Source organism: Bos javanicus, chromosome 22, assembly GCF_032452875.1.
Source record: "Bos javanicus breed banteng chromosome 22, ARS-OSU_banteng_1.0, whole genome shotgun sequence".
Lineage (NCBI taxonomy): Eukaryota > Metazoa > Chordata > Mammalia > Artiodactyla > Bovidae > Bos > Bos javanicus.
Window position 1 is genome coordinate 54573375 of NC_083889.1, and position 25230 is coordinate 54598604.

Genomic DNA, 25230 nt, shown 5'->3' on the forward strand with positions numbered 1-25230 from the left:
GTAACCAGAGACTGGTGTCCAGGGCTCTGGGCTTCTGAAGCCAGAGGCAGACTGCCCGGGACCGCCCACGGAGCCAGTGTGAGCAGGACTCTGAGATTGCCTGGTGGAGACGCTGGGTGCGGGCTTGGTGCAGGGCCAAGGGCGCTGCCCCATCAGGGCTATGGTGGGCCTGCCACACCCTAAGGATGGACGTTACAGTCTGTTAAAGGAGAGGGATCTGGGGACTGGCTCTGAGCCACTCACCCTTTGGCCAGTGTGACGTCTGCACCACTGGGGGTAGGTGTTGGCCCCAAGGACCTGGAAGAACCTGAGACCCCTAGACTTGCTGTCTTTATTGGCACTCGGGCTTTATCAATTGGTAGTCTCAGTCAACAGGGGCCAGAGTGAGGCTGGTCCCCACTCCAGGCCTTCCAGCCCTGTGAGTTTCTTACACAGGTGAGAGGGCTACACACAGGAGCCCAGGCTGTGGTCAGTGGGGCGGGTGCAAGACGAACCTCCCAAGGTCCCACTGTGGGCCAGGCTCTCTCCGTGCATTTTCTCTTTCAATCCAGAGACCAGTATGGATTCCGGGGGCTGGAGATTACCCATTCCACTTAACAGATGTAAAAACCAAGGCACTGAGAGTTTATAGAGCCAGAGCTCCCACCCAGGCTTTAAGATACTACAGTTTAGTATCTTTCTATAATATTAGAGGTTTTCAAACTTTTTTCTTTTGTTTTTAAAAAGTATTCCCCCACCTTTTTTTTTTTTTTTAAAGAAAACTTACTAGATGCTTCACAATGCAAAACAGATTTAAAAAAAAAAGAAGAAGCTGCTCTGGAACACAGTGGGCAGGAAGGCCAGAGCCCCAGCCACTCAGCATCTGCCTGTCCCCTGGGGCACTTCCATGGAACCCCAGGGAAACCAGTGTGAGAGCCGCCTCACCCAAACCTCAGTCCCCCTGCCTTTAGCAAGCTTTTTGGCTTCCCAGGCCCCTGGAGAGGAGCTGTTCTCAGGCCTCTCTCATGGAGCTCATGGCCCACTTCACATTCATGTGGACAGCACAGCATAGACAAACGTAGCCACGATCAGCAGGCTGACATTCTGCACACACGGCATGAACACACCGGCTAAAACCCAGTCCGTGGACCGGTCCTCTCCCCTTGAGACACATGCTAGGTCCCAGCTGCGATGAGTCCCTCATCTCTCCCTGGGCACGTTCTGGCCCTTTGCTCAAGCGGCTCCTCTCGCTGAGAACACGCTCCCTCTCTGGTCACTGCGTGCTCAACCCCCCCCACCCTGCCTGGGAGGAGACCCAGTTCAAAGGACGCCTCTTCTCACTCATCTCCAGTCGGGCAGGGATCACCCCCGCCTTTGTCTGGAAGTGCCCTCCCTCTTGCCATAGAGTTATTCTCAACAGCAGCCAGAAGATGAAGGGGGCTACCTGGGTACATTTGGGTGCCAGCCTGTCTGGGCACCCGTCCTGGCTGGGCCCCTTGCTAGTGGTGGGGCCCTGAGCCCCAATTTTCTCGTTGGAAAGCTGGGGATATAAGTAGTTCTTGCTTCACATGGGTTTGAGAGGATTAACAAATATACTGTCACGAAGCCTCAGCAGATGGGCTGGCCCTCTATGAGCAGTCAATATGCGTTAAGGAGTCTCTGGGGCCACAGCTGAACCATGTATCACAGCTGGACCTGGAATCACAGCTGTACCTGGAATCACAGCTGGAACTGGAACCACAGCTGTGCCCATGACCACACCTACACCTGGAATCACAGCTGGACCTGGGACTACAACTGTGCCTGAAATCCCAGCTCTATCACAACTGGACCCGGGGTCACAGCTGGACCTGGGATCACAGCTGGACCTGGAGTCCCAGCTGGAACTGGGATCTCAGCTGGACCTGGGATCACAGCTGGACCTGGAACCACAGCTTGACCTGGAACCACAGCTGTACCTGAAATCACAGCTCTATCACAACTGGACCTGGGATCACAGCTGGACCTGGGATCTCAGCTGGACCTGGGATCACAGCTGTAACTGGAACCACAGCTGGACCTGGAACCACAGCTGCACCTGGAATCCCAGCTGGACCTGGAACCACAGCTGCACCTGGAATCCCAGCTGGAACTGGAATCTCAGCTGCACCTGGAATCCCAGCTGGAACTGGAATCAGCTGGCAGTTTTATCACAGCTAGACTGGAAGAGTCTTCAAGGCAGAGGGATTAACAACCCAGCTCTGCACCTCCATTTCCAGGAACTCTTGGGGCAGCTCTGGAGCAGAAGGAGGTCAGGAAGGGGCTCCTCCATCCCAGACCCTGGACCAATAGGGAATGGAAGGCTGCCCCACCCCGGCCCTGCCCACCTGACTTAGATAGAGACGCTGCCCGAGCAGCAGACAGAACCCAGAGGAGCCACGTGGCCCATGCCGGCGCACAGTAGGTACACAGCACACATCTTTTCAGTGCATGCCTGTGTGTTAGCTTCCACCTCTGCTCAGTATGACAGATGCGGGGTAAGAATTGGACAACCTTGAATAGTACCTGTATCCATTGGTTCTGGAAGGTGGGTGTTCTTGTCACACCATTTACAGACAGGAAAACTGTGGCCCTGGATCAAGAGCCCCCCGGGTGGAGCTCTTCCCCTTCCTTCTCTTTTCTGAGGACAGAGTAGGCACTCAGTGTTTAGGGCACATTCATTCTATAAATCAAAGGTGCCTTCAGAGTACAAATCAGGACCACCTTCCTCTGTACGCCGTGGTTTCCTGCACACAGGGCTGCTGGGAGGCCCCAGTAAGAAAGACTGGCCCTGAGAAGTCTGCACCCAGTAAATTACAGCCACTGGCTGGCCTAGGGACGCAGGCTTTTTGGATGGTGGGCCCGCCTGATGAGAAGCCCACCTGCAATGTGGCCCCTACCCCGTATCCTCCCTGCCCCTTCTCTTTGCCTGATTACGAAGCACTGACCAGGCCAAGCAGTACTGGTCAAGGTCAAGGAACATGCAGTTCCTGGAAACCCGCCCCCTCACACCCCACCCCGACCCCCCCATTCACCACCCCGGCCAGGAGCCCCCACGAGTGACAGGTCAGGCCCCTTCTCTAACTGTTCTGCACTCTCCCGGCCTCCCCTGAGCCTATACAACTGTCTGTCCAGCATCGACTCTGCTGCCCCAGCCTGGGAAGACAGAGAGCACCACGTATCAATCAACACATGGGTTTATCTCATGGATGATTCAGAAGGATGTGCAGGTGGCATTCTGGAAGGCGTCTACAGGAGATTCATCGGACTTTCATGGAAAACTGTGCTTCTAGGGGATTTGTTTTTCCTGATGGTACTGGGAGTGAGGGGAGGGGATAGAAGCATTGCAAGTCAAATACAGGGCTCACTTTTGGAAACCCACAGACTCACATGTGTTGCTTAGGCCCCTCACCTGCCCAGAAAAGCTGCCTCTCTCTTCTCTACCCATGTGAACCCAACCTGTCCCTTAAAGTCACCCAGAGCCCCAGGTTGACGCTGAGATCGCACCTGCCATGTGCCAGGCACTCGGCTCTTGACACACTTTACCCCGACACTGGGAAGGACTGGAGGCAAAAGCAGAAGCGGGCGGCAGAGGATGAGGTGGCTGGATGGCATCACCGACTCAATGGACATGAGTTTGAGTAGACTCTGGGAGATAGTGAAGGACAGGGAGGCCTGGCATGCTGCAGTCCATGCGGTCACAGACTCAGACACAACTTAGCAACTGCACGACGATGCTCTGATCCTCCCAGCAACCCCGTGAAAGAGGCCCTGTTATTTTCTCTGGTCACAGATGAAGCAACGAAGGTACAGAGAGGTTAGACAATGGCCCAGTGTTCCACAGCTGGATGAAAATGGAGCTGGGACTTGACCCTGACACTGAGTCAGCCCCTTCACTTCTGGGACACTGGCCAGAGACTCCCGCCCCCCAGCCTGGATGCAGCCAGCTTCCACCTGCTTCCCAGGTGTAATTATTAGCAGTGTGTGGTTTGGCTGTGATCACTCCCCAATTGGTGCTCCCAATCCTGCCTTCACTCCTCAGCTGCCTCCTTGAGTCTATCTGTTCTCCCCATCCTCCAGGGCGTGGAGCATGCCTGCCATTCCTCTATACCTCCCCTGCACACAGTAGGACTGCACCCTTCTGGGGTGAGCATGTGACCGGATCTGACCAATCAGACTATTCCCACCTCCAGCCACAGGGATTGGTTCAAGAGCGGCTCCAGGTGGCCCTTGAGGGAGTCTGTTCTGATACTTCATGGAGTGGTGGGGGGGCCCTGAGAAAGAGGTGACTTTGGCTGCTGGAGCCCTCATGGGGTGAGGGCCTGTCTGAGAAGGAAGCCAACACAGAGGACAGTGGAGGCAGAAGACAGCAGGAGAGGGATGAACAAGCCCTTCTCAGCATCAGAGGCCCTGGGTCCACCCATGCCTGAGGCCAGGACAATCCCTGGACTTCTCAGTTGCACAAGCCAGAAAAAAATCCTTTTTTTGCATAAGCCAGTTTGAGACACATTTCTATCAAATAGAATCCTCTGTCCGTGGGATTCTCCAGGCAAGAATAGGGGAGTGGGTTGCCGTTCCCTCCTCCAGGGGATCTTCCCAACCTAGGGATAGAACCCGGGTCTCCTGCGTCTCCTGCATTGCAGGCAGCTTCTTTCACAGCTGAGCCACTGGGAAAGCCCCATATCGAATCCTAATAGATAGAAATACTCAGTAAATACTGAAAGATGATGACTTCTTTGGTAGAAAACCTTCAAAGCACTTCCAACTCACTGTCTCCAAACGGTGGGAGAGGGAAGTAGCACAGTCCCATTTTACAGGTGAGAAAACAGGTCTGGAGAGTCTAAATATCTTGCCTGAAGTCACAACCTGCTGAGCGATAGCAGTGAGGCCAGAACACCTCCCAGGGTGTCATGCCGGCCCCTCCTCTGCCCCTGGAGGTATTCAGAAAGTGGTTACATTTCCTCAGCCTCTTACATACTTGGGTGAGCTCTGCTCCTCCAGGCCTTGCAGCTGACAGAGTCCCGGGCAGCTTTGCGTGAAGACCAGGGGTGGGGGTGGGGGAGTGAAGGGGTGTTAGTGGGTTGGGGCAGGGAGATGTTTCCCCTTCTCTCTGGCCAGGCTGTGAATTCCCCGAGTGGATCCCGTGTCTGCCTGGGACTCTGCTGCAGCTGGGTCTGCCTCAGGTTCCCTGGGGTCCCTGGGGAGACAGAGTGTCACGGTGGCAAACAGGAGACCCCCCCCTCGCTGCCTTCCTGCTCTCCCCCGTGCCCAGTGGGCAATGTGGGCCCCAGCAGGTCCGAGGGGCGTCTTGTCCATCAAAATTAACTGGAGGTTCCGTCTCACAGCACCCCACCGGATCCAGTTCCCAGCGCACCCCGCGGCTGCCCAGTCTCCTCGGTCCCCTTTCTCCCCCACCATGAAATATGCAACGCGGGGAGCACCGTGCGGGGCCTCTCTGGCCGCCCCAGCTGACAGCTGGTGGTGCAGGGTCCAGAGTGAAGGACAGCGCCAGGCGAGCTGAGTGGCTCCGAGCACTGCCGCCCGGGGCTCTGCAGACTGAAGCCGAGTGTCCCCTCAGGGAGGTCCTGTCCCCGGTCTGCAGCCTTCCACACCCCACAGAGAGGGACACAGAACATCCACTGCTACTTCCTCCTTCCCTTCATTCTGCCAATATTTTTGACCCTCCAACTGCTGGAGCAGGCGCTGGGGACACTGGAGAATGACAAGCAGCTCCTGCGCCCCAGGGCTCACAGACCACCCCAATACCCACTACCCAACTTTCTGGATAATTCGAAGCCACCTCCTCTGGGAAGCCTCCTCTGATAGCACGTTGACTCGATGCTGGGCACCATCTCATTTAATTGCCTAATTCTTGCACAGGGATGGGGCCAGAGCATGTTGTTTTTTAAAAAAGAGACTATTTGGGTATGATAATAACAATGACAGTGATCATCATTTTGTGTCTAGGGGCTGCCACACACAGGGCTAAACCCTTCAGATAGGTGATCTGATTTAATTCTCACACATTCTATAAGGAAGGTAGTGTTATTATGCCTATTTCACAGACATGACAACTGAGGCTCAGAGAGGATTCACTGAGCTCTCCCAGTGTCTCTCAAAGAGTAAGCCAGCCAGGAGTCAAACCTGAGCATCAGGGGCTTTACTGCCCTAGGCTGGATGGGTGTGCAAGGAGGGGGAGGGTGGAGGGCACCAAGGGAGGGGCATCACCAGGATGGAAGAGGACCCACAGTGGGAGAGGAGAGCAGGGGTGCTCGGTGGCCCAGAGAAATATCCAGTATTGCCAGGCTGTGGCTCTGAGCTCGTGGTTAGGGTGGGCGGCAGGTGGCGCCCCGGGTGGAAGTTGACCTCTATGGTTTCAAATCCCCTCGATCGCCCTCAGCAATCTTTTTGTCTAAAAGTAGCTGGATTTTCGGGAGGACTGGGGCACTTTCCCAGATTTTGACTCAGAAGCTACCCCCTGCTGACGTCAGCAGATGAGGACAGAGGGTGTCGGGAATGGCCCACCTGGGCCTCTGTCTGGAGCCAGGGCAGCCCCGGATCACAGGGCTTTGGAGCCACAGGCTGGGGTGGGAGGCCAAGCGTTGCTCTGAGTCAGAAGAGGGCCACCCAGGGCAGGACAAAGGCTGCAGGGGAGAGAGAAGACGGAAAGTGCCCTGGCGGCTCCCCTGGCAAACAGAGGGCACCTTTGCAGGACTGTACCCAGGTTACACACACGTGGCTTGGGGCTGAGGCATGGCTGGGCGTGGAGCCTCACACAGTTGTGTTCAAAGTCAGCTCTGCTGTGAGCCGTGGTGATGACTTCAGCCGTCTTGCTTCCCATCTGTGAAATGGGTGACATCACCTGCATGCAGGAAGGTGGGTGATAAGGATGCAGAAGAGCCTGGGAAAACATGTGTAACACCAGCTGGGACACGGGCCAGGGTCCCGGAAGAGTCGGGTTCTAGCCTTTCTGGAAATCACCGCTACTTCTTCCAAAGTAGTGACAATCATACTGGAAACAACAAGAGCTGATGCTGGCTGAGAAGGACGCACACGCTGGGCCTCACTCGTGTGCCCGACCTCACTCGGTGTTCAAAATCTGTGTAACTGACGGGGAAACGGAGGGGTTCAGTCTCTGGGGCTGAACCCTAACACAGCGCTGTCCTTGCGCCTGGTGGATGCTGTGTTAAACTATTTCACTTTATCCTCATCACAGCCCTGTGAGGTAGTCACTAGTACTTTCCCATTTTTTCAGACGAGAAAACTAAGGCACAGAGAGGCTGGGTAACTTGCCCAGAAACACACAGCTGTCAAATGGCCCAGCTGGGATTTGAATCCCCATCATCCAAGTCCAACTCCAAGGGTAGCATTACATGTGTTAGTCCTTCCTCAAACCTCCCCCAGCCCCGTCTGCAACCTGGGAGATCCCTCAGGGCAGCAACGCAGCCCTGGTTAATCCCACTGTGGGCTTTCCCCCTCCTCAGGGACCTTTCAACCATCAAACATCTCACTTGATGCTCACGAAATATTAGGAAACCAAGGTCTGGCGAAGTCAGATAAAAGTCTCAAAGGCATACAAATGACAGGTGGCAGAGCTATAGCCATTATCGCTTCCATTTTACAGATGAGAAAACGAAGTCTCCTTTATTTTTCTTTTCACATAATGCCTCACTTCTTGCAGCGCACCAGCAGTCTGGGGAATTCCACCTAACAAATGCTGCTCTGTGCCACATCACGCACTTTCCCTTTCCTTTCCTCCTCCTTCAAATACCAGGAAGTCCACCCACCTCACTTCTCTGATCCCTGGGGCCCTTGGCTGCAGTAGCTCTGGGATTTGCTGTTGTGGCTTGCTCAGCCACTTGAGAGCTGCTCTCTGTGGGCCGGGGACTCAGTGGCCACATCTCAGGGTTATCAGGGACAGTTACCCACCCTTCTCTATGCCAGGCACCAGGCTGGGAGTGGGGTGTCCAGAAAAGGGCAGGACGGGGCTCCTGTCCTTAGGCACGCACCTGCTGCTCTGCCCTGGAGTGTGGCTGTGAGCCACTCAGCGTCCCAGAGCCTGTCAGCTGGGAGGGGAGGCTGGGTTTCTTAACCCGGGGTCCAGGGCCCGGCTTTGAAGAGCTCTGCGAACCTGCTGGCAGTGTAGACCACACTGTGGCACGCTGTTGGCTGTTTTTCTGGGCAGGGGAGGGGCCATAGCTTCCATTGGGTTTCTACAGAGTCTGGGGGTCCAGAGACACTTAAGAATTTCTGACTCAAGAGAATCTCCTGGTCCCACTCAAAAGGCAAAACCATTGGGACAACCCTGTCTCCTAGCAGGCTAGTTGTGCCAACCTGATGGTGGAGGACAGCACAGACCATTCTGCCATGGGTGGGTGTTCACAGGAGGCTGGGGCCAGGAGCCCCCCAGGCCAAGCCCACTCTTAAGCCCTGAGCTAGAGTCACACAGCGAAGAAAGGATGCTTCCTCTGTTTCTACTCTCCCCACCAAAACCAAACCAAACAACATTAAAGAAGAAAAAGGTGTTTCTACACTTCTGCCTAGACTCAGCAACATGGGCAAAACGTCAGCGACAGGAGCCAACCTGGGAAGAAGGACTCATCTGAGCTTTGCCTCCTGACCTGAGAGAGGCGAGCCCCAGACCAAGAGAGACACTGAACCCCAGCACCGCTGGGCACACGGGTGCCGGTACAGTGAGGGACCGCCTGGCCCCAGCAGAGCGGCGAGGCCCACGGGCAGCCTCTGCAGGGAGCGGGTTCAGGGTTAGTGCCCAGCAGTGCCCAGGGCACGGGGGCTGGAGTCGGGAGATGGTGTGGGAGTGATCTCCGGCCTCAAATTTGTCGCCTGTCAGTAGGGGTGAGATTTCAGACACTGCCTGCCTCCCAGATTGTGGCCTATCCCTGGAGGAGGATTGTCGTCCACTCTCTTTAGAATAACAATGCCTGCCACACATTGAGCACCTACTGTATGCATGCTCGGGCTTCCACTAGGCACTGTGAGATAAGCATTAGCCCCATTTTCCAGAGGAAGAAACTCAGGCAGCCTCTTTGTGCAAAACTGCAGCACCAGGGCAGACTGCCTCACACCTGAGCCTGAGGGGTGTATGTAGCGAACACTTCTCTCTCGTGGTGAGGGGAAGGTGACTGAGGGGAGGGGACCCAAACTCAGAGCTCTGGTGCCCAGGCTAGGCTGCTGTCTTTCCTCTCTGCCCTGCAGCAGACAACCTGGCCTTGGTCCCCTCCAGGGGAGCCCCCAGGAGGCTGAAACCTCCGCTCTCTGGAGATCACAGGCCTGCTCATTGGTAGCGCTAGTGGTAAAGAATCCATTCGCCAATGCAGGAGACATAAAAGATGGGGGTTCGATCCCTGGGTTGGGAAGATCCCCTGGAGAAGGAAAAGGCAACGCGCTCCAGTATTCATGCCTGGGAAATCCCATGGACAGAGGAGCCTGGTGGGCTACAGTCCATAGAGTTGCAGAGAGTTGCCCACGACTAAAGCGACTTAACACGCATACACAAGAAGGCCCCATGCCATCTTCGAGGTATGACACACACGGGCATCGTCACCTTGCCCATGATGGCCCAACTTCCTGCCTATCTGTCATCCTAGAAGCTTCATGGCTGCCCCAGACTGAGGGATCCCCAATCAGGGTCTGGACATGCGAGAGTCAGACATGACCAAGCCCAGTGGCGGGGGGCTGGGGAGCTGGAATCGGCTCATTGGTTGCATGCTGAAGCCTGGATACAGAGATTCCTGGGGCCCGAAGCAGGGAGCCCAGGGTCTCACTGACCCCTGAACCCAAACCCCAGGTGGGAGCCTTCCGCACCTACCTTCGACAGGGGAGGTTTTGAGGCGTCGGCAGATGGCGTCAGTGTCCCCGTAGGTCTCCTTGATCTTGACCACGGCCTCGGTGCCCCGCAGCTCCATGAGGGAGCGCAGCTCCTCCATCGTGCACCCAAACTCGCCCCCATGGCTCGACTCGTTTCTTTGGTTTTTGGAGTAAAAGTCGCTGTTGGTCATGTCACCCATGTCTGCTGCAGTCCCCGCTTGGGGCGGGCCCAAGGGTCAGCGCTGCACAGGAGGCCGCTGGCTGATGGCTCTGCGTGTCTGTCCCTGGCACAGCCTCACTGGACAGCTGTGGCTCCGGGCGGCCAGCTCCAGGGGGCGGCCGAGGTGGGCTGGCGACAGTGGCGGTGGGCTCCGAGGGGCGTCCCCAGGCGCGGGGCGAGGTCCAGGGGCCGGAGGGGCTCAGGGCTGCAGACCCAGGAGTCTCCATTCAGTGGGGCCCATGCTGCTTCCGGGAGCCGGCATCTACATGGTCAGGGGTGGGGGCTCCTGCAGGGACAAGCACAGAGAGTGATGAGGGTCAGGCACTGGAGGCCTCAGGGGACAGGTGCTCAGGAAGGTACTCATGTGCCAAACACACACACACACACCCTACCCCAGATAACACCCACTACACGTACACACACCTGGATACTGATGTTCATATAACACCCCACCGTGCACCAGCACACACTGTAACCCAAACGCACTGATGCCCACCGGGCACTCCACGCTATCCCTCCCCCAGGTACAGCCTTATGCATCCTCATAACACACTCTACACCCCCAACAGCCCACTGTGCACACACTGACCTCATGACACGAACCGGTATACACACAGCCTTCGACATACAGCTCAGGGTGCAACACCCAACCCGCCTACTTTAGGACCTAACCAAAGCCACACACACTCCCCAACACAGGGCCCCCCTTCGCACACACCCTGGTGGACACCCCTCCCCACATGCACACTGTCACACGTAGTCACATCTACAGGCATCATCTTAGCCCCACCTCCTCCCCTCAGAAACACCTGTGCTCACAACCCTGTTTGCACACATGCCATGCCCACACAATCGGGGCACAACCCCTTCCCCCAAAGTTCACAGCTCCCAGGCTCCTTCCCCCAGCACAGATGTTTTCCCCATCCAGGTCTCCTGTGTCTGCTGATACGCACTGTTCTCCCCATAGGCATGGGGATGGAAGAAAGCCCCCCGCCTCCACCCGCAGTCCGCAAGCACACTGATCAAGGCCCTCGTGTCCTGGTGAGAGGATCCAGCTCACGTACATTCAACAGGATGTCACCGTGGCCGTCAGCATGAGCTGGGCGCCACAGAACCCTCACCTGGGGGCCCCGCAGTCCAGCACCACGGACAGCGGCTGCCACGTCCCTCGGGGAGCGCCGAGCACGGGCGGCTTCTCCCTGCCCGCCCGGCCACCCTTGCAGGAGTGTGGCATCTGTGAGGCTGCCAGGAGAGAACCCAATCCACCCAGACACCCAACACCGGTGGCCAAGGCCCCGGTAAGCGTTGGGTGACAAAGGGCCTCTGCTGAGCTCGGCCGGGCCTGGCACGGGGACTGGCCCCGCCCAGCAGGGATGGACAGCTGGCCATCCGAGGCCCAGGACAATGAGGGTGAGGTGGCGGCAGGCAGATGGGACCAAGCCCCCACCCGGGCCCCAACCCCAGCCCCAACGTGTCCCTTCCCCCACCCCTTCTCTTTCCTTCACAGTCCTTTCCTGTTGCACAGGATTTTAGAGCTGGAGGTGATTTCAGGGTTCCTCTCATTTTCCTAGGGAAGAACCTGAAGCTCAGAAAGGGAAAAGAACTTGTCCAGGGACACAGAGCAAAGGTGGATGGAGCCCAGAGGTGGCCTGGATCTCCCGGCTCCCAGCCCGTTGCTCTTTCCCCTCCCACTAGGGGGCGCTCCCTCCTTTCTCGCTGAAGACCAGGACCGATGGCGGAGGAGCAACACAGGATTCCAAATCACAGCAATCCGGGTTCAAACCCGGGCTCTCTCACGTCCTGGCTGTGGGGTCCTGGCCTTCACTTTTGCGAGGCTCGGTTTCTTCGTTTATAAAAGAAGTCAGTCTGCCCTGGCCCCTGTGACCTCTCAGTGTACTGGAAACTAATTATGAACCCTGTTCAAATCCAGTGCGTGTCCACTGGGGGTACAGGGCTTCCCAGCCTGGGGCAGGGGGTGCTGGAGCCACAGGAGAAGCCTGTCATGCCTCAGAGGGGGGCCCTTCACTCAGGGATGCCGTGGAAGCCTGGTTTTTGCACTGGGGCTGACCCGTGTCATGTGGAGTAGAACTTACAATGGAGCTGATGCCTTAAGCAGAGGCACGAGGCATCAAAGTGTGTGCTTGGGGCTCCCACCCACAGTCCTGCAGGAGCACTCAGGGTCCTCGGCCACCCAAGCACACCCCGCCCCCAAACCCATGAGTTTGGACCCCAGTGATACATCTCTGAGAGGAGCAGGTGAGGCAAGGACCAAGCAGGGCTGTGTGCAGAGATGCTGTAGAGGTTAACTGGAGGGGCTCTGGAAGACACAGCCTCTGGGTTCAAGTTCTGCCATCTCTCAGCAGAATGGGAGGCAAATTAACTTCAGTTTCATTATCTTTAAAAAAAAAAAAGCAGGGAGGGTAATAGTATCTACCTCGTAGGTATTATGAGGCTTACATGCATTATTTAATGCAGAATATTTAGAATCAAGACAACCACATGGTAAGCACTAATGATCATAACTATCCACAAGCACTTTTTGCGACAGATAGTCTTCTTATTCCCTAGAACACACACAGCGACCGAGACCAAGAGAGGCGAAGTCACTCATCCAAGGTCACAGAGTTAGTGAGTGGCAGAGCTGGGATTTGAACCCAGGAGATCTGGATCCAGAGACATATTCTTAATCAGGAGGCGATGCTGCCTTCCCTGGTAGTATCTCCCTCACGGGGCACTTACGATGCTTAAATGAAATGCCATATGTGAACAACAGTGCTTCGCAAACCATGAGGGACTCTCTAACCCCGAGGTGCTGTTTTCTCTCTGTCCTCTTGCTACCTGCGGCGTGGCTTACAGGCACCGATAATTACCTCTCTGACACCACGAGCTACGAGAACCGTTAGCAGTAATTATATCTGTGGCAACAACAGTAGGCATCAGTTAATGGGCGACTGGTGATTTTAATGGCTGTTGTGTGAAGAGGAACAATGATCTTCAACCATTTATGCATCCACCCTCCCATCCATCCATCCATCCATCCAATCATCCATTCATTAACTGTGCTGTGGGCACCTACTTTGTGCCAGGCAGTGGATAATCCAGACATGGGTCCTGCCCTCCAGGAGCTGACAAGGGGCAAGAGAGACAATCAAAAGACCTGTTATAACATGATGGGTTTGCCACAGCAGGCAGTCAGTCCCAGATGCTGTGGATATCTAGAGCAGGAAGATGTGATCGGGCCCAGGGTATCAGGGAAGATTTTTCTCTTAATATGAGCAGGGAATATAGTCTTCCCCTGCAGGAAAATGGGCTGTGTGACTTTGGAGAAGTCACCTAACCTCTCTGGGGCTCATGTACCTGGTGAGGTTGGCCCATCTGCCTTACTGGCTGCTGTAAGAACCCACAGAGACCCGGTGTATGGGTCTCTCTGCAGCTCCTGGCCCCTGGAGCAGACGCTCTGCAGTAAACTGGCTTCTGTGCCTCCTCCCACCTCCCTCCTACCTACCCCTCCTGTTGCTGGCAAGTGTACCTCCCTCAAGGTTGCAACGAGGTTCATTTGCAGCCAGGTCTCAACAGCACACTGACAGTGCCCCTGTCCTAAGTAATGGGCACACAGGCTGCTGTGGACTGAATGTGTCCCCCTACCCCAAGTTCATGTGTTGAAGGTCCTAATCCCCAGTGTGATGGTGTTTGGAGGTGGGGCATTTGGGAGGCAATTAGGTCATGAGGGTGGAGCCCTCATGAATGGGACTAGTCTTCTTATAAAAAGAGACTTGAGAGAGACGATCTTTCTGGACTGTGTGAGGACAGTGAAGAGACAGCCATCTGTAAGTCAGGAAGTGGGTTCTCACCAGGAACTGAATCTGCCGGTAACTTGATCTTGGACTTCCCAGCCTCCAGCACTATGAGGAAAACAACTTCTGTTGTCTAAGCTGCTCAGTCTATGGTATTTTGTTCTCTAGCAACCCTAACTAAGGCATGGGCCTGGGCAGGGCAGAGAGCCAGTCCTAGGCCCAGAGAGGTTAAGCAACACACTAGGGGTCACACAGCCAACTGGGGCCACAGCCCCTTGAAAAGCTCCTCCCCGTTTTCCAAGCTCCTGCTGGGTGACCAAGCCTCTTTCCTGCCTGGGCCTGTTTCCCATGTGGAAAGTGAAGAGACTGGAGCAGTGTTCTCTGGGGTCCCTTCTGGCTCTGATACAACAGCCCCTTTGGACTCCAGGAGAACGTTCTGACAATATTGGGTTTGTGCATTTCAGTTTCATCTTATTAGCATTTAAATAACTCTGTACTGTTATACTTCAATGACTCAAGAGTAGGTTAGGGGCACCTTAATAAAAAATCTTTGCCAGGAGAGACTGGCAGAGGAAGGAGCAATTTTTTTTTTTTTTGGAGTTAATTTAACAAAAAAGAAATCCATCTTTCAAATGAAGGATTTTATTTTTTAAAAAAAACACTCCCAAACCTAAACCAACAGCTTTTCAAACCCTAACTGAAGGATGGTAGCTGGGACACTGCAAATGAATTAGGCGCTAAAAATAACTTTCGGATGCCGAATCCTTCTGTTTTCAGATGTGCTGAATTTAAATGCCACCTTAATATGTATTTATAAAGTCACTCTTTAGTTTGAATCTTCCTCGGCACCAATGAGTGAGCCATGTGGGGACACAGACCCCATCTGGAGATCCCTGATGACGAGGCCTGACGCTGACAGGTGGGGGTTCTGAGATTTGGGGTGAGGTGGGGGCAAGGCTCTTCACCCCTCCCTGTGCATCCATCTCATCTTCCTGGAACAGAGCCAGCCCCACAGCCTCCCTCTTAAGGCCGGGTGAGGACTCAACTGAGATGGAACTTGGCCCAGTGAGAGGGAGACTCGTTAAACAGTGACTGTTCTGACGACGCTAACTTAACTCACTCCCCTCCTCTAGCTGCTCAACCAGACTGTCCCCACGCTGCTGTCCTTAACACAGGTCTCAGGCTGACGGTGCCCGCAAGCCTCCCAGCACAGCTCGGAAGGCTGGGGAGGGCCCCCGCTTGTAGGCACAGGTCGAAGGGCTAGTCTCCCTTCTGCTCTGGTCTTGACTGATCCCCACAGGCATCCCCTCTCCTGGATGGAAATTCTGGCCTCTCTGTAGCCCCTCCCCACACTCCACTCCAGCCAAGGGGACCCTCCTGCTGGGTGCTGACCAGGGTGAGACAGGGGAACTCAGCTGGCAGCTGGGGACAGAGGGACAGCCTCACGGGACAGTCAGGGGAGGGGCTGTAGTTCTCGCCTCAGCCGCCCCTCTCTGAGAGGTTTGTCCTTTAGGTTTGCATGTGCGCGTGCATCAAAGCTCACAATGACGGTCTCGGCTCTGAATTCTCACAGTCAAGGAGAGAGAACAGGGAAAGAGGAAGGGAACTGAAAATGAATGCCTCAGAAGCCAGTTTAGTGCTATTTTTAGAAAACTCCTATCCTGTTAACCAGAAAAGGAAGATCTAAAAAAAAAAAAAAAAAAAAACCCACAGAAACAGCCACGCATCGGCCTCAAAGGCACAGATGGCAGAAGCAGGGACGGGGGTGGGTTGTTAGGGACTTGGGGTTTCTCACATAGCTTCCCAGCCTCCTGCCTGAATTGAGGGAGGGTGGATCCCCTGACCACCAGGGTCAACTCTCTCCACTGCCCCCTGCTCTCCACAGGAGTTTCCAGTGTTAGATGGTAGGGGAAACCCCGCATTCCTGGTCCTCTAGGTGCCTCACATACCCACTCATCCACCCATCCATCTACCTACTCGATAAAAAGCTGCATCTCAGGCCCTGCCTCAGGCACTGGGATTCTGGAGAGAGCAAGGGAGGTGCACAGACCACCTTTCTAGCTGAGGGTCTGCTTACTCTGCCACAGAGAGCCCCCCCAAACCCCATGGTCAGGGTCTGTTGACCAAGTTGAATGATTCCTGCACCACTCTTGCTTCAGGTTTTGGGGCAATGTAATCCAAATGGCATCCCTCAGTTGGTAAAGAATCTGCCTGCAATGCAGGAGACCCCGGTTTGATTCCTGGGTTGGGAAGATCCGCTGGAGAAGGGGAAGGCTACCCACTCCAGTATTCTGGCTTGGAGAATTCCATGGATTGTATAGTCCATGGGGGTCACAAAGAGCCGGACGTGACTGAGCACCTTTCACTTTCAATCCAAATGGCACTTGCCTGGGAACTGCATCTGCGGAGCTCCAATCTCGTCTTCGCCTCCACTATTAACATGGATTGCTTAGCACACGCTTGCATGGGCTGTTCAGTATCACTGTTCCCACCTTACAGGAGAGAGAGCTGGGCTCGGAGGGTTACAGACGGCCAGTGCCTTACAGATGGGTGCCTGCTTGAGTCCAAAGCCTCTGTGTCCCATTGCCTTTCACCAACTCACAGAATAGCCTCAGACGACTGCCTTCTTCCCTGTGCCTCAGTTTCCTTCCCTATAAAGTGAGGGGGGATTGGACAGATCTCAGTCTCAGAGAGCCACTTTAGCACCATCCTCAAGGATTCTCCCATCACCAGATACTTGCTGCTCAGGACAGAGGCACTTCCTGAGCCTCTTGCTGCCCTGCTGTGCCCAGCAGGAACATCATCCTAGCTCTAAGCCAAGTCCTGCTTGGCTGGAGGCTGGAGGAAGGAGAAACATCCTAGAACCTAGGGATCACAAGCAGACAAGAATTCACCTGGTGCCTTTGACACCCACTGGCCTCTGCATGGAAGTGCCTGCCTTCCAAGATTCGTACCCTTTATGTGCTCCCTGTTATACACCTTCCCTTAAAAAAAAAAAAAAAAAAAAACTTGGAGGGTTTTCTGATGAAAGAAAAACAGTAAAGTTTAAAAAAAAACTTAGGAGGGTTTTCTGATGAAGGAAAAACAGTAAAATCATCAGCAGATAGAGGTAAGAAAGCTTAGCTGAGGCAGAAAAGTGTTGGGAGAGACCTCATCTTACCTCCAAGAGAGGGTACATGCAGTTCGAGGGCTCAGCCTAAGATGGATCAGCTACTCTGTTCAGCGTCCTCTGCGTGCGTGTGTGCATACTAAGTCACTCAGTCATTTCCAGCTCGTTATGACCCCACAGACTGTGGCCTGTCAGGCTCCTCTGTCCATAGGATTCTCCAGGCAAGAATACTGGAGTGGGTTGCTGTGCCCTCCTCCAGGGGAGCTTTCTGACCCAGAGATCGAACCCAAGTCTCACGTCTCCTGCACTGGCAGGAGAGCTCTTTACCGCTAGGGCCACCTGCAAAGCCCACAGTGTCCTCTGGTTTCAGTCAAATGTCTTGGCCGCTTCCCCAGTCTCATCTCTCACCCTGCCCAACTCTCCCTACAGGTGCACTGACTTCCCTGGCTGTCCCCAGCCTCCAGATCCTAACTAGCTGGAGTGACACCATCCCCTTCGGGCTTCATCTGCCTCCCTCTCTCCTGCCCCCGGCTTTGTCCTCACAGATTACAAGCAGAGGGCTGAAAGGACAAGAACAAACAAACAAACAATAAGGGGGACACTTGGATCACATGTGTCCAGCACCATTGCATCCACTCCACCTTTGTTATCTCATTTAATCCTTCACGACAACCCTATGACACAGGTACTGCCACACTCTTATTTTACAGAGGAGGAAACAGGAAGACTGCAGGGACTGCATGAGGTCTTTGGTTTGGGGGTGGGAGGCAGTCAGTTCTCAGACACATGCACACAGAAACTCTTAAGGGCCCAGTTACATCCTTCTTTCCACCAGACCAGGCTCCTGCCCGTTTTTCTGATCTCTGTAATGATACACGGGGTTCTGCCATGTCAGTGCTCTGACCATAAACAACAGGTCACTGGGTCCTTGGGGCTCAGGGAACCGTCTCCAGGGATGACGTGCTGATGGATGGATGCAGGTGGGTGCTAGGGAGGGATTGGGTAGCTAAGGCCAGGGAACCTGATAACCATAGGGCCCCCTCTCTCCCCTTGCCGGCTGACCAGCAGAGGCTGGGCGTGAGTGCTGTCCATGTGGTTGTGGTGCTGACAGCCCCCCTGGGGAGGACAAAGAAACAGGCACTGGGGAACTGTCTCCACTGGGAGCTGTCCCCAAGGCCACAGTACTGATTTGGGATCTGGGGTGGGTATAGGGACCACGTGTCAAGGAGCTGTCCGTGTTCTGTGGTGCTGACATAGGGCAAAGGGTTATAAGTGCCCCTAGAGCTATCCAGGATAGCAGTGCTGACTGACAGAGCACAGGCTTGGGAAGTCTGAGGAGCTGGGTGTGGGTGGAGTAGGGAGGGCACAGGGCATTTTTCATGAGTTCTGTGATCAAGCATGGGTAGCTGACCCCAGGTATTTGGTGCTGTCGCTCAAAGCCAGGTTGTCAGGCAATGGGGTGTCCCTGTGAGTAGGCTTGAGCCAAGAAAATGGGACTAAGCAAAAGTCGTTTGGGGCCAACTGCATGATTATAGAGAAGACTCACTTTGACCCATCAGTGCCATCTGTCACCAATGCCAGAAACCCCACCTTTACTGATCCATTCTCTTGTTCTGTGCTTTATCCTTTCCCTCTGGTTCCTGCTGTATTTACGTGGCTGCAACTCAGTGTGTCTGAGTTTATAAAATTCATTCCTCCATGGGATGGGGAAGGAAAATTCACCCACAGAAGTGCCAAAGAATTAGTTTAAGTTGGGAGACTACTTTTGAATCGCTAAGTTCTTTGGGGTCCAAATCAGGGAAGCAGGCAGATAAGGCTTGAGGAAAAGTCATTCTATGCAGCCTGAGCACACAGAGGCCAAGAAATAGAACTAAATAGAAAATAGGGAAAGGCAGAAAAGCAGGATACCCAGATTCAGAGGAGGAGGGGAGTCAGGCTGATGCGGGCACTGGCAGGAGGTGGTATTTGTATGTGTTGGTATTTGTATGTGTTGAAAATGTTTTTCAGATTTTATTTCTCACTACTGAAGTGAGTCTTCTGGGCTCAAGAAGAACTATCCCTGGTTGGTGGCTGTGCACCCATTGCCTTTCATGCTCCACCCCAGGTCACCTCCCTCCGTGACTCCTTGGTGGATAGCTAGAGATCTCTGTCTGGACGCTGACTTGGCCTCAGACCTAAAGGCAATGGATCAGAAGGCCTGGAAGCCAGAGGAGGAGCCGAGAGTAGGAGCAGGAGTTTCCTCTCCTTCCTCTCTTGATAAACGCTTCTCTGAGTGGAGCTCAGGACCCCAGGGCAGGGCTGCTCAAAGTGTGGTTGCCCAGGCATCACCTGGGGATTGGCTGAAACATAGAGTTCCAGGCTCAGGCCTGCAGAAATGAGTCAACCTCTGGTACTGGGGCTGGGAATTTTTAAACAGGCAGAACCACTGCCCTAGAGTTCGAGGGGATTCCATTGCAGTCCTTCTTTGGGGCTTTCTTCCTCTTGTAGCCAACATTCCACTGGTTCTGGGTTCTAGACTCCTGTCTTGCTCTTGTAACCCAGTCTATGGCTCAAAATCACCTCCAGCTCCTGCTTTCTCAAATGTCACATTCTACTGGGTTAGGCGGTAGGATCTTCTGGGAATGACTCCCACCAGCCACTCCAGGGTCCTTCTGTCTCTACACTCTTGCTCACACCTGATGACCCGATCCCTTCTTCCCACTCTATGATAGCTTCTCTGAACAATTCTGCCCAGGGGTCCATACCGCTTCTCTGTTCTGGGCGAACTCTGGGCTTTTCCCACAGTCCTGCCCTTGACCCCCTTAATGCCTCACCTCTCCCTGGCAAAGCCACCCAACTGACATCAACTTGCATCCTAACGTGAGTGGTTCCCAAACTGACATTTCCACCCGGCCCTTTCTCCTAAGCTCTAGAACCAAACTCCCCATGACTACCAAATGTCACCTCTGAAGGTCGTCCAGGCTCTCAGACTCTCCTAAATGTCCCCATCCTTCTGTGACCTCTGTGTCAATAAAAAGCATCCCCCCAGGGTTGGACCATTCAGTTCACTCCATTCAGTTGCTCAGTCGTGTCCGACTATTTGCTACCCCATGGACTGCAGCACGCCAGGCTTCCCTGTCCATCACCAACTCCCGAAGCTGGCACTCATGTCCATCGAGTCAGGAGTTGGACCATTAGGGTTGCTCTTGACTCTGTTCCCTCTTTGTACTCAATCAGGTGCCTGAGCCAGGGGGCGGTGGGGTAAGAGCTCAGGCTTCATCATCTTCCTCCCTGGCCTGGGCTCCTGACCCTGCTCGGGTTCCTCATTCACAGCCTCTTGACTGGCTCTTCACCCCCTTCACAGTCCCCAGTGTGATGCTGGGAGGGACTCCTACTTACTGAGCGGCTCTGAAAACATCTGATTCCACAATAAGCCCATGACGGAGGCATTCTTATGCCTAGTTTACAGATGAGGAAACCAAGACTCAAAGAGGTGAAATAACACCATGTCCAGGTCACATAGTTAATGAGCGGCTGAGCCAGGAGTAGAGTTGGGACCTGTCTGACTCTAAAACCTTTCAGATTTGAGCATGCCATGCTTTGCATTAAAAACATCACTGGCTCCTTGGTGCCTGTTTAAAAAAAACAAAACAAAACATTTTCACGACCACTGCATCCAAGATCCTGCTTCACTGGCTCAGAGCCAACTTTCCTGGGCTCTGGTGTGAGTGAACTCCCTGCGTTTCCTAAACAACAAACACGTGCTCCTCCTCCTCTCCCCCCACCCTCTGTACACACTGTCTCCTCTCTCCAGGATTGTCTACACCCACTTCGCCACTATTCAAAACCTTCCTTGCAGGGACTTCTCTGGCAGTCTGGTGGTTAAGACTCTGCCTTCCAACGCAGGGGGTGTGGGTTCCATCCCTGGTCAGGGAGTTAAGATCCCACATGTCTTGTGGCCAAAACACCCCACACATAAAACAGAAGCAATAGTGTAACAAATTCAATAAAGACTTAAAAAATGGTCCACATCAAAAGCCAGTTTTTTAAAAAGGACAACAATAACAAAAACATCCCTTCCTCTCTAAGGTCCAGCCTTAACGCTCACTTCGCTGTGATGTATCACTTGTTCAGTTGCTCAGTCGTGTCCGACTCCCTGCAACCCCACTGACTGTAGCCCGCCAGGCTCCTTTGTCCATGGGATTTCCCAGGCAAGAATACAGAGTGGGTTGCCATTTCCTTCTCCAAGAGATCTTCCCAACCCAGAGATCAAACCACGTCTTCTGAGGCTCCTGCACTGTCAGGCATTCTCTAATTCCTCTGTTAAACATTTGAACCCCCCTTCCCTCTTCCAGCCCATCACATGTGGCTCATTCCTTGACTTTGCACCCTCCACCCTCAGTCTTGGGGTGGGTTCTGCCAGCTTGCCTCCCCTACTAGATTAAACTCCCTGAGAACAGAGCTTCCCCAGCACCCAGCACAAGACCGGTTTCCACCAGTGCTGGTTCCGTGGCTGAGGAAACAACCTGCCTGGAAAGACAACAGATCTGGGGTGCAGTCTGCATTTGGAAAGTGGAAACTGGTCGGCTGAGTGGCCGCACGAGCGGATGCTGAATGCAGTCGGGGGAAGGGGGGAAGCGTTACAGCCAGCAAGCTGGCAAATTGACACCTAAGACTTGGGAAGCAGATACTCCAGTATCCCATTTCACAGATGGGCAAATGGAGGCTTTGCCAGGTTAAGGAAGTTGTCTAGGGTCACATCACCGTTGGATTTGAGCCCAAGCAATGTGCCATCAGAAGCCTTGCCTAAGTCCCTTCTGAGATGACTCAGAAGCTGGGCAGGTGGTGGCAAAGGCAGCGGGACACGCTGGGGCGTCCCGGGTCCAGCAGGGAGACGCCTCCGCCCGTGTGGAGCACACGGTCAGGTCCGCGTCTTCGGCCACGCCCAGTGTTACATCCCACCAGGGATCCTCGCGGTCTGGCCCTCATACTGTCCTCCACCCCCACGCGTCTCTGTTCTCTACCCAAAGCTGGAGGGCAGGGGTAAGGTCAGGGCAGGGCACTCAGAATCTGTCAGGAGGTAGATCCAGGCTCAGGCCCAGGGACCTGGTGGGGTGCTGGGCACACAGGGCACCCCCACACCTAGCCTGTCCTCCACGCTGACTGCCCTGGCCCCAGAGCCATGGCCCTGGCGGCTCCAGACCCCAGACCCCAGAATCCCGTGCCTCGTGCGCCCGCGGCCTCTCTTTGGCTCCCGCACAGGGCAGGTTGGCTCCGCAGCCCTTCCCCTGACACAGCATGGCTGTCCCGGCCACTGCGGAGACAAACAGAATCTGCCCGGCACCTTGAACAGATGGTGCTGCTTCTAAAAATAACGCTCCCCTGCACAGCCGGTCCCGGCGACAGAAGGGGGTGCGGGTGGGGGTGGGGGCCGCGAGTTGCGCTCACCAGCCATCTGCACAGAGACAGATGCGAATGCAGCCTCCCCAGGGACGCGGGCCCGGGGGACCCCAGCCTCACGGAAGCTGTTGCAGAGCCTCGGGCCTGCTGCCGAGGTGCGGCCCTGAAGTGAATGCAAGGAGGCTAGGCGGGGGTGTGCCGCCTGGCATTCCCACTCGGAACACCGCTCTTCTTCGCCTGTCACCTTCGACCCCATGTCTCGGTCCCTATGCCCACAATCCCTAGTGCCATCTTCTCTAGGGAATTTCCTTCCACTCCCAGGAAGCTTCTCCTTCCATCCATAGAGTCTTTAACCACTTTTCATTGGACTCACAACCTAGCCGGGTCAGAACCCCTTTGTTTGAGGCTGAGCACCAAATAATTGATTCTTTCGACCTGTGGTGCTGGAAAAGATTCTTGAGAGTCCTTTGGACTGCAAGAAGATCCAACTGGTCAATGCTAAAGGAACTCAACCCTGAATATTCGTTGGAAGAACTGATGGAAGCTGAAGCTACAATACTTTGGCCACGTGATCCAAAGAGCTGACTCAATGGTAAACACCTTGATGCTGGGAAAGACTGAGGGCAGGAGGAGAAGGGGGCAACAGAGGATGAGATGGTTGGATGGCATCACCGACTCGATAGACATGAGTTTGAGCAAACTCTGGGAGATAGTGAAGGACAGGGAAGCCTGGTGTGGTGCAGTCCAGGGGGTCTCAAAGAGTCGGACACGACTGAGCAACTGAACAACTACTCTTTTCCCAGCCCCTTGTCACTAACAAGAGAGTAAGAGAGATCTGGGTGAGCACCCTCAATCTGCCAGCCCTGAGTGATCATGGGTAAATCAGGGCAGCTCTCTGGCCTCAGTTGCCACAACTGTAAAATGGACACAATAATTGTCCCTACCTTGCAGGGCGGCTAAGGAGATAGCATGAGTTGATACCGGGTACAAGGTTCAGGCCAGGGCCTGGCCAGCGAGAGACACACAATCAACAGGAATGATAGCGATTTCTAGATGAGGAAACAGAAACCCTGAATGGAAGACACTGGCCCAAGGCCACAGAGCAGGTGTTGGCAGAGCCAGGTTCAGGCCCAAGGCCTCTGCCAGGGCTTTCACCCCCTGAAACAGCCCTCTCTAATGTTCCAGGGATATGTCTCACCTTCATGCTTGTGCAGGATTTTCCCTGAGTGCTAGTCCATCTCCAGTCCCAGGAGCTGGCCAGGAGGCCTAAGGGACTCCTTGAAAACACCTCCTCCCCATATCTTGCAAAGAACCAGCCCTGAACCGCAGCCTGACCCTTTCAGCTTCTCAAGGAAGTTCAAGTCCTGCCAGAAAGTTTAAGAGCTCAAAATCTAAAGTGCTCCCAAGGCCCCAGGAGACCCCAATCCTTGGACCCTGGAAGTACCCACATAGGCAGACTTCTCACGACGGCCCCCAGTGGCTCTGCCCCCTCTGATTTCCCAGCCTTGCAGGGGCTCTCCTCCTCCTCCCAAGTCTGGTGATGAGGCTACCTGGCAGTGGTGGGGGTGAGGGGCTCTGTCTACTTCCTTTTCCCTGGGCATGGCCCAACACTCCCATCACCATGAATCTGCTTTCCAAAGGTCCTCCTCCAGCCATGGCTGCCCTTCCCCTCTCTGCTGGGGTTCCCCATGGCTCTGGAAGCCTCCCAGAAAAGGAGCGATACAGGGACTCCTGGAGGTACTAATGTCTCCTAGATTCCAGGCCTCATGTCACACTGCCTCTAGGGCCTGCTTTCTGTGGGGTGTACCGCAGGGGAGTTTACGTTTGGGGTCTCAGATGCAGTCAAAACTCATGTTCAAATCGCGTACAACTCCAAGTCCCAGAAGCTTTCTCCAGGCCCCCTCACTCACTCCCTGCCTCTCTAGACACTTCAGTCCCTGCCACCTGCTGCTAATCAGGGCTTTCACTTCCCCAGACTCCGTGTTACAACCGACTGACCAGCCCAGAGCTGCCGCCTCTCTCTCCCTCTCCAGGGTCAGGCCTGGCATGAAACGGGTGCCGGGTTTTTTTGGGGGGCTTCTACGTGTGCATCTTTAGAGGGGGTTCACAGACCCCAATGACATCAGGCCTGCTCAGAGCCAGTCCTTGTCCACCACGTCCTGGACTCTCCACTCCAGGAAGCCGCTCCCCAGAAGAGGTTGTTGTTGTTCAGCAGCTCAGTTGTGTCTGACTCTTTGTGACCCCATGGACTGCAGTCTGCCAGGCTCCTCTGTCCATGGGATTTCCCAGACAAGAGTACTGGAATGGGTTGCCATTTCCTTCTCCAGGGGCTCTTCCTAACCCAGGGATCAAACCTGCAAAACCCGTGTCTCCTGCCTTGCAGGCAGATTCCTTACCACCGAGCCACCTGGGAAGCCACTGTTTGTAAACCTCGAGGGAAAGCCGGAAGAGGCTCTGATTCCCCAGGCTTACTTGAATCCAGAGACCAGAGGGCCCTCAGCGGTCGAAATCCCTGTGACACCCAAGCCCCTCCATAGCACCTATGTAAAGTCCTGCTTGTGCTCGCGTGCCTCCCTCGACAGGGGTTTCACTCTCTCCTTCCAGCTGGGGCTTCCCGCATGGCTCAGTAGGAAAGAACCCACCTGCCAACCAGGAGACCCAGGTTCGATCCTTGGGTCGGGAAAAATTCCCCGCAGGAGGAAATGGCAACCCATTCCAGTATTCTTATCTGGGAAATCCCATGGACAGAGGAGCCAATGGACTACAGTCCGTGGGGGTCACAAAGAGACTGATTCGACTTAGTGACGCAACACCACCAATGCTGGTAATTCCTAAATTCTTTCGGTTGAGCTGAAATCTTGCTAACATTCTTTGTTTGTCTGTTTCATGGTTAATGGACTCAC

The 25230-nt window shown here is 54.6% G+C and overlaps 1 protein-coding gene across 15 annotated transcripts in view; it reads right to left on the reverse strand.

Moving 5' to 3' along the window:
* Window positions 1-25230, reverse strand: part of ATP2B2 (ATPase plasma membrane Ca2+ transporting 2) — a 380163-nt gene that overhangs the window by 113230 nt on the left and 241703 nt on the right. For all 15 annotated transcript variants that reach the window (XM_061397083.1, XM_061397086.1, XM_061397080.1 and 12 more), the window contains one exon: window positions 9827-10331. In XM_061397083.1, the coding sequence (XP_061253067.1) occupies window positions 9827-10025 (199 nt within the window). In that variant the 5' untranslated portion in view covers window positions 10026-10331. The remainder of the gene's footprint in view (window positions 1-9826; window positions 10332-25230) is intronic.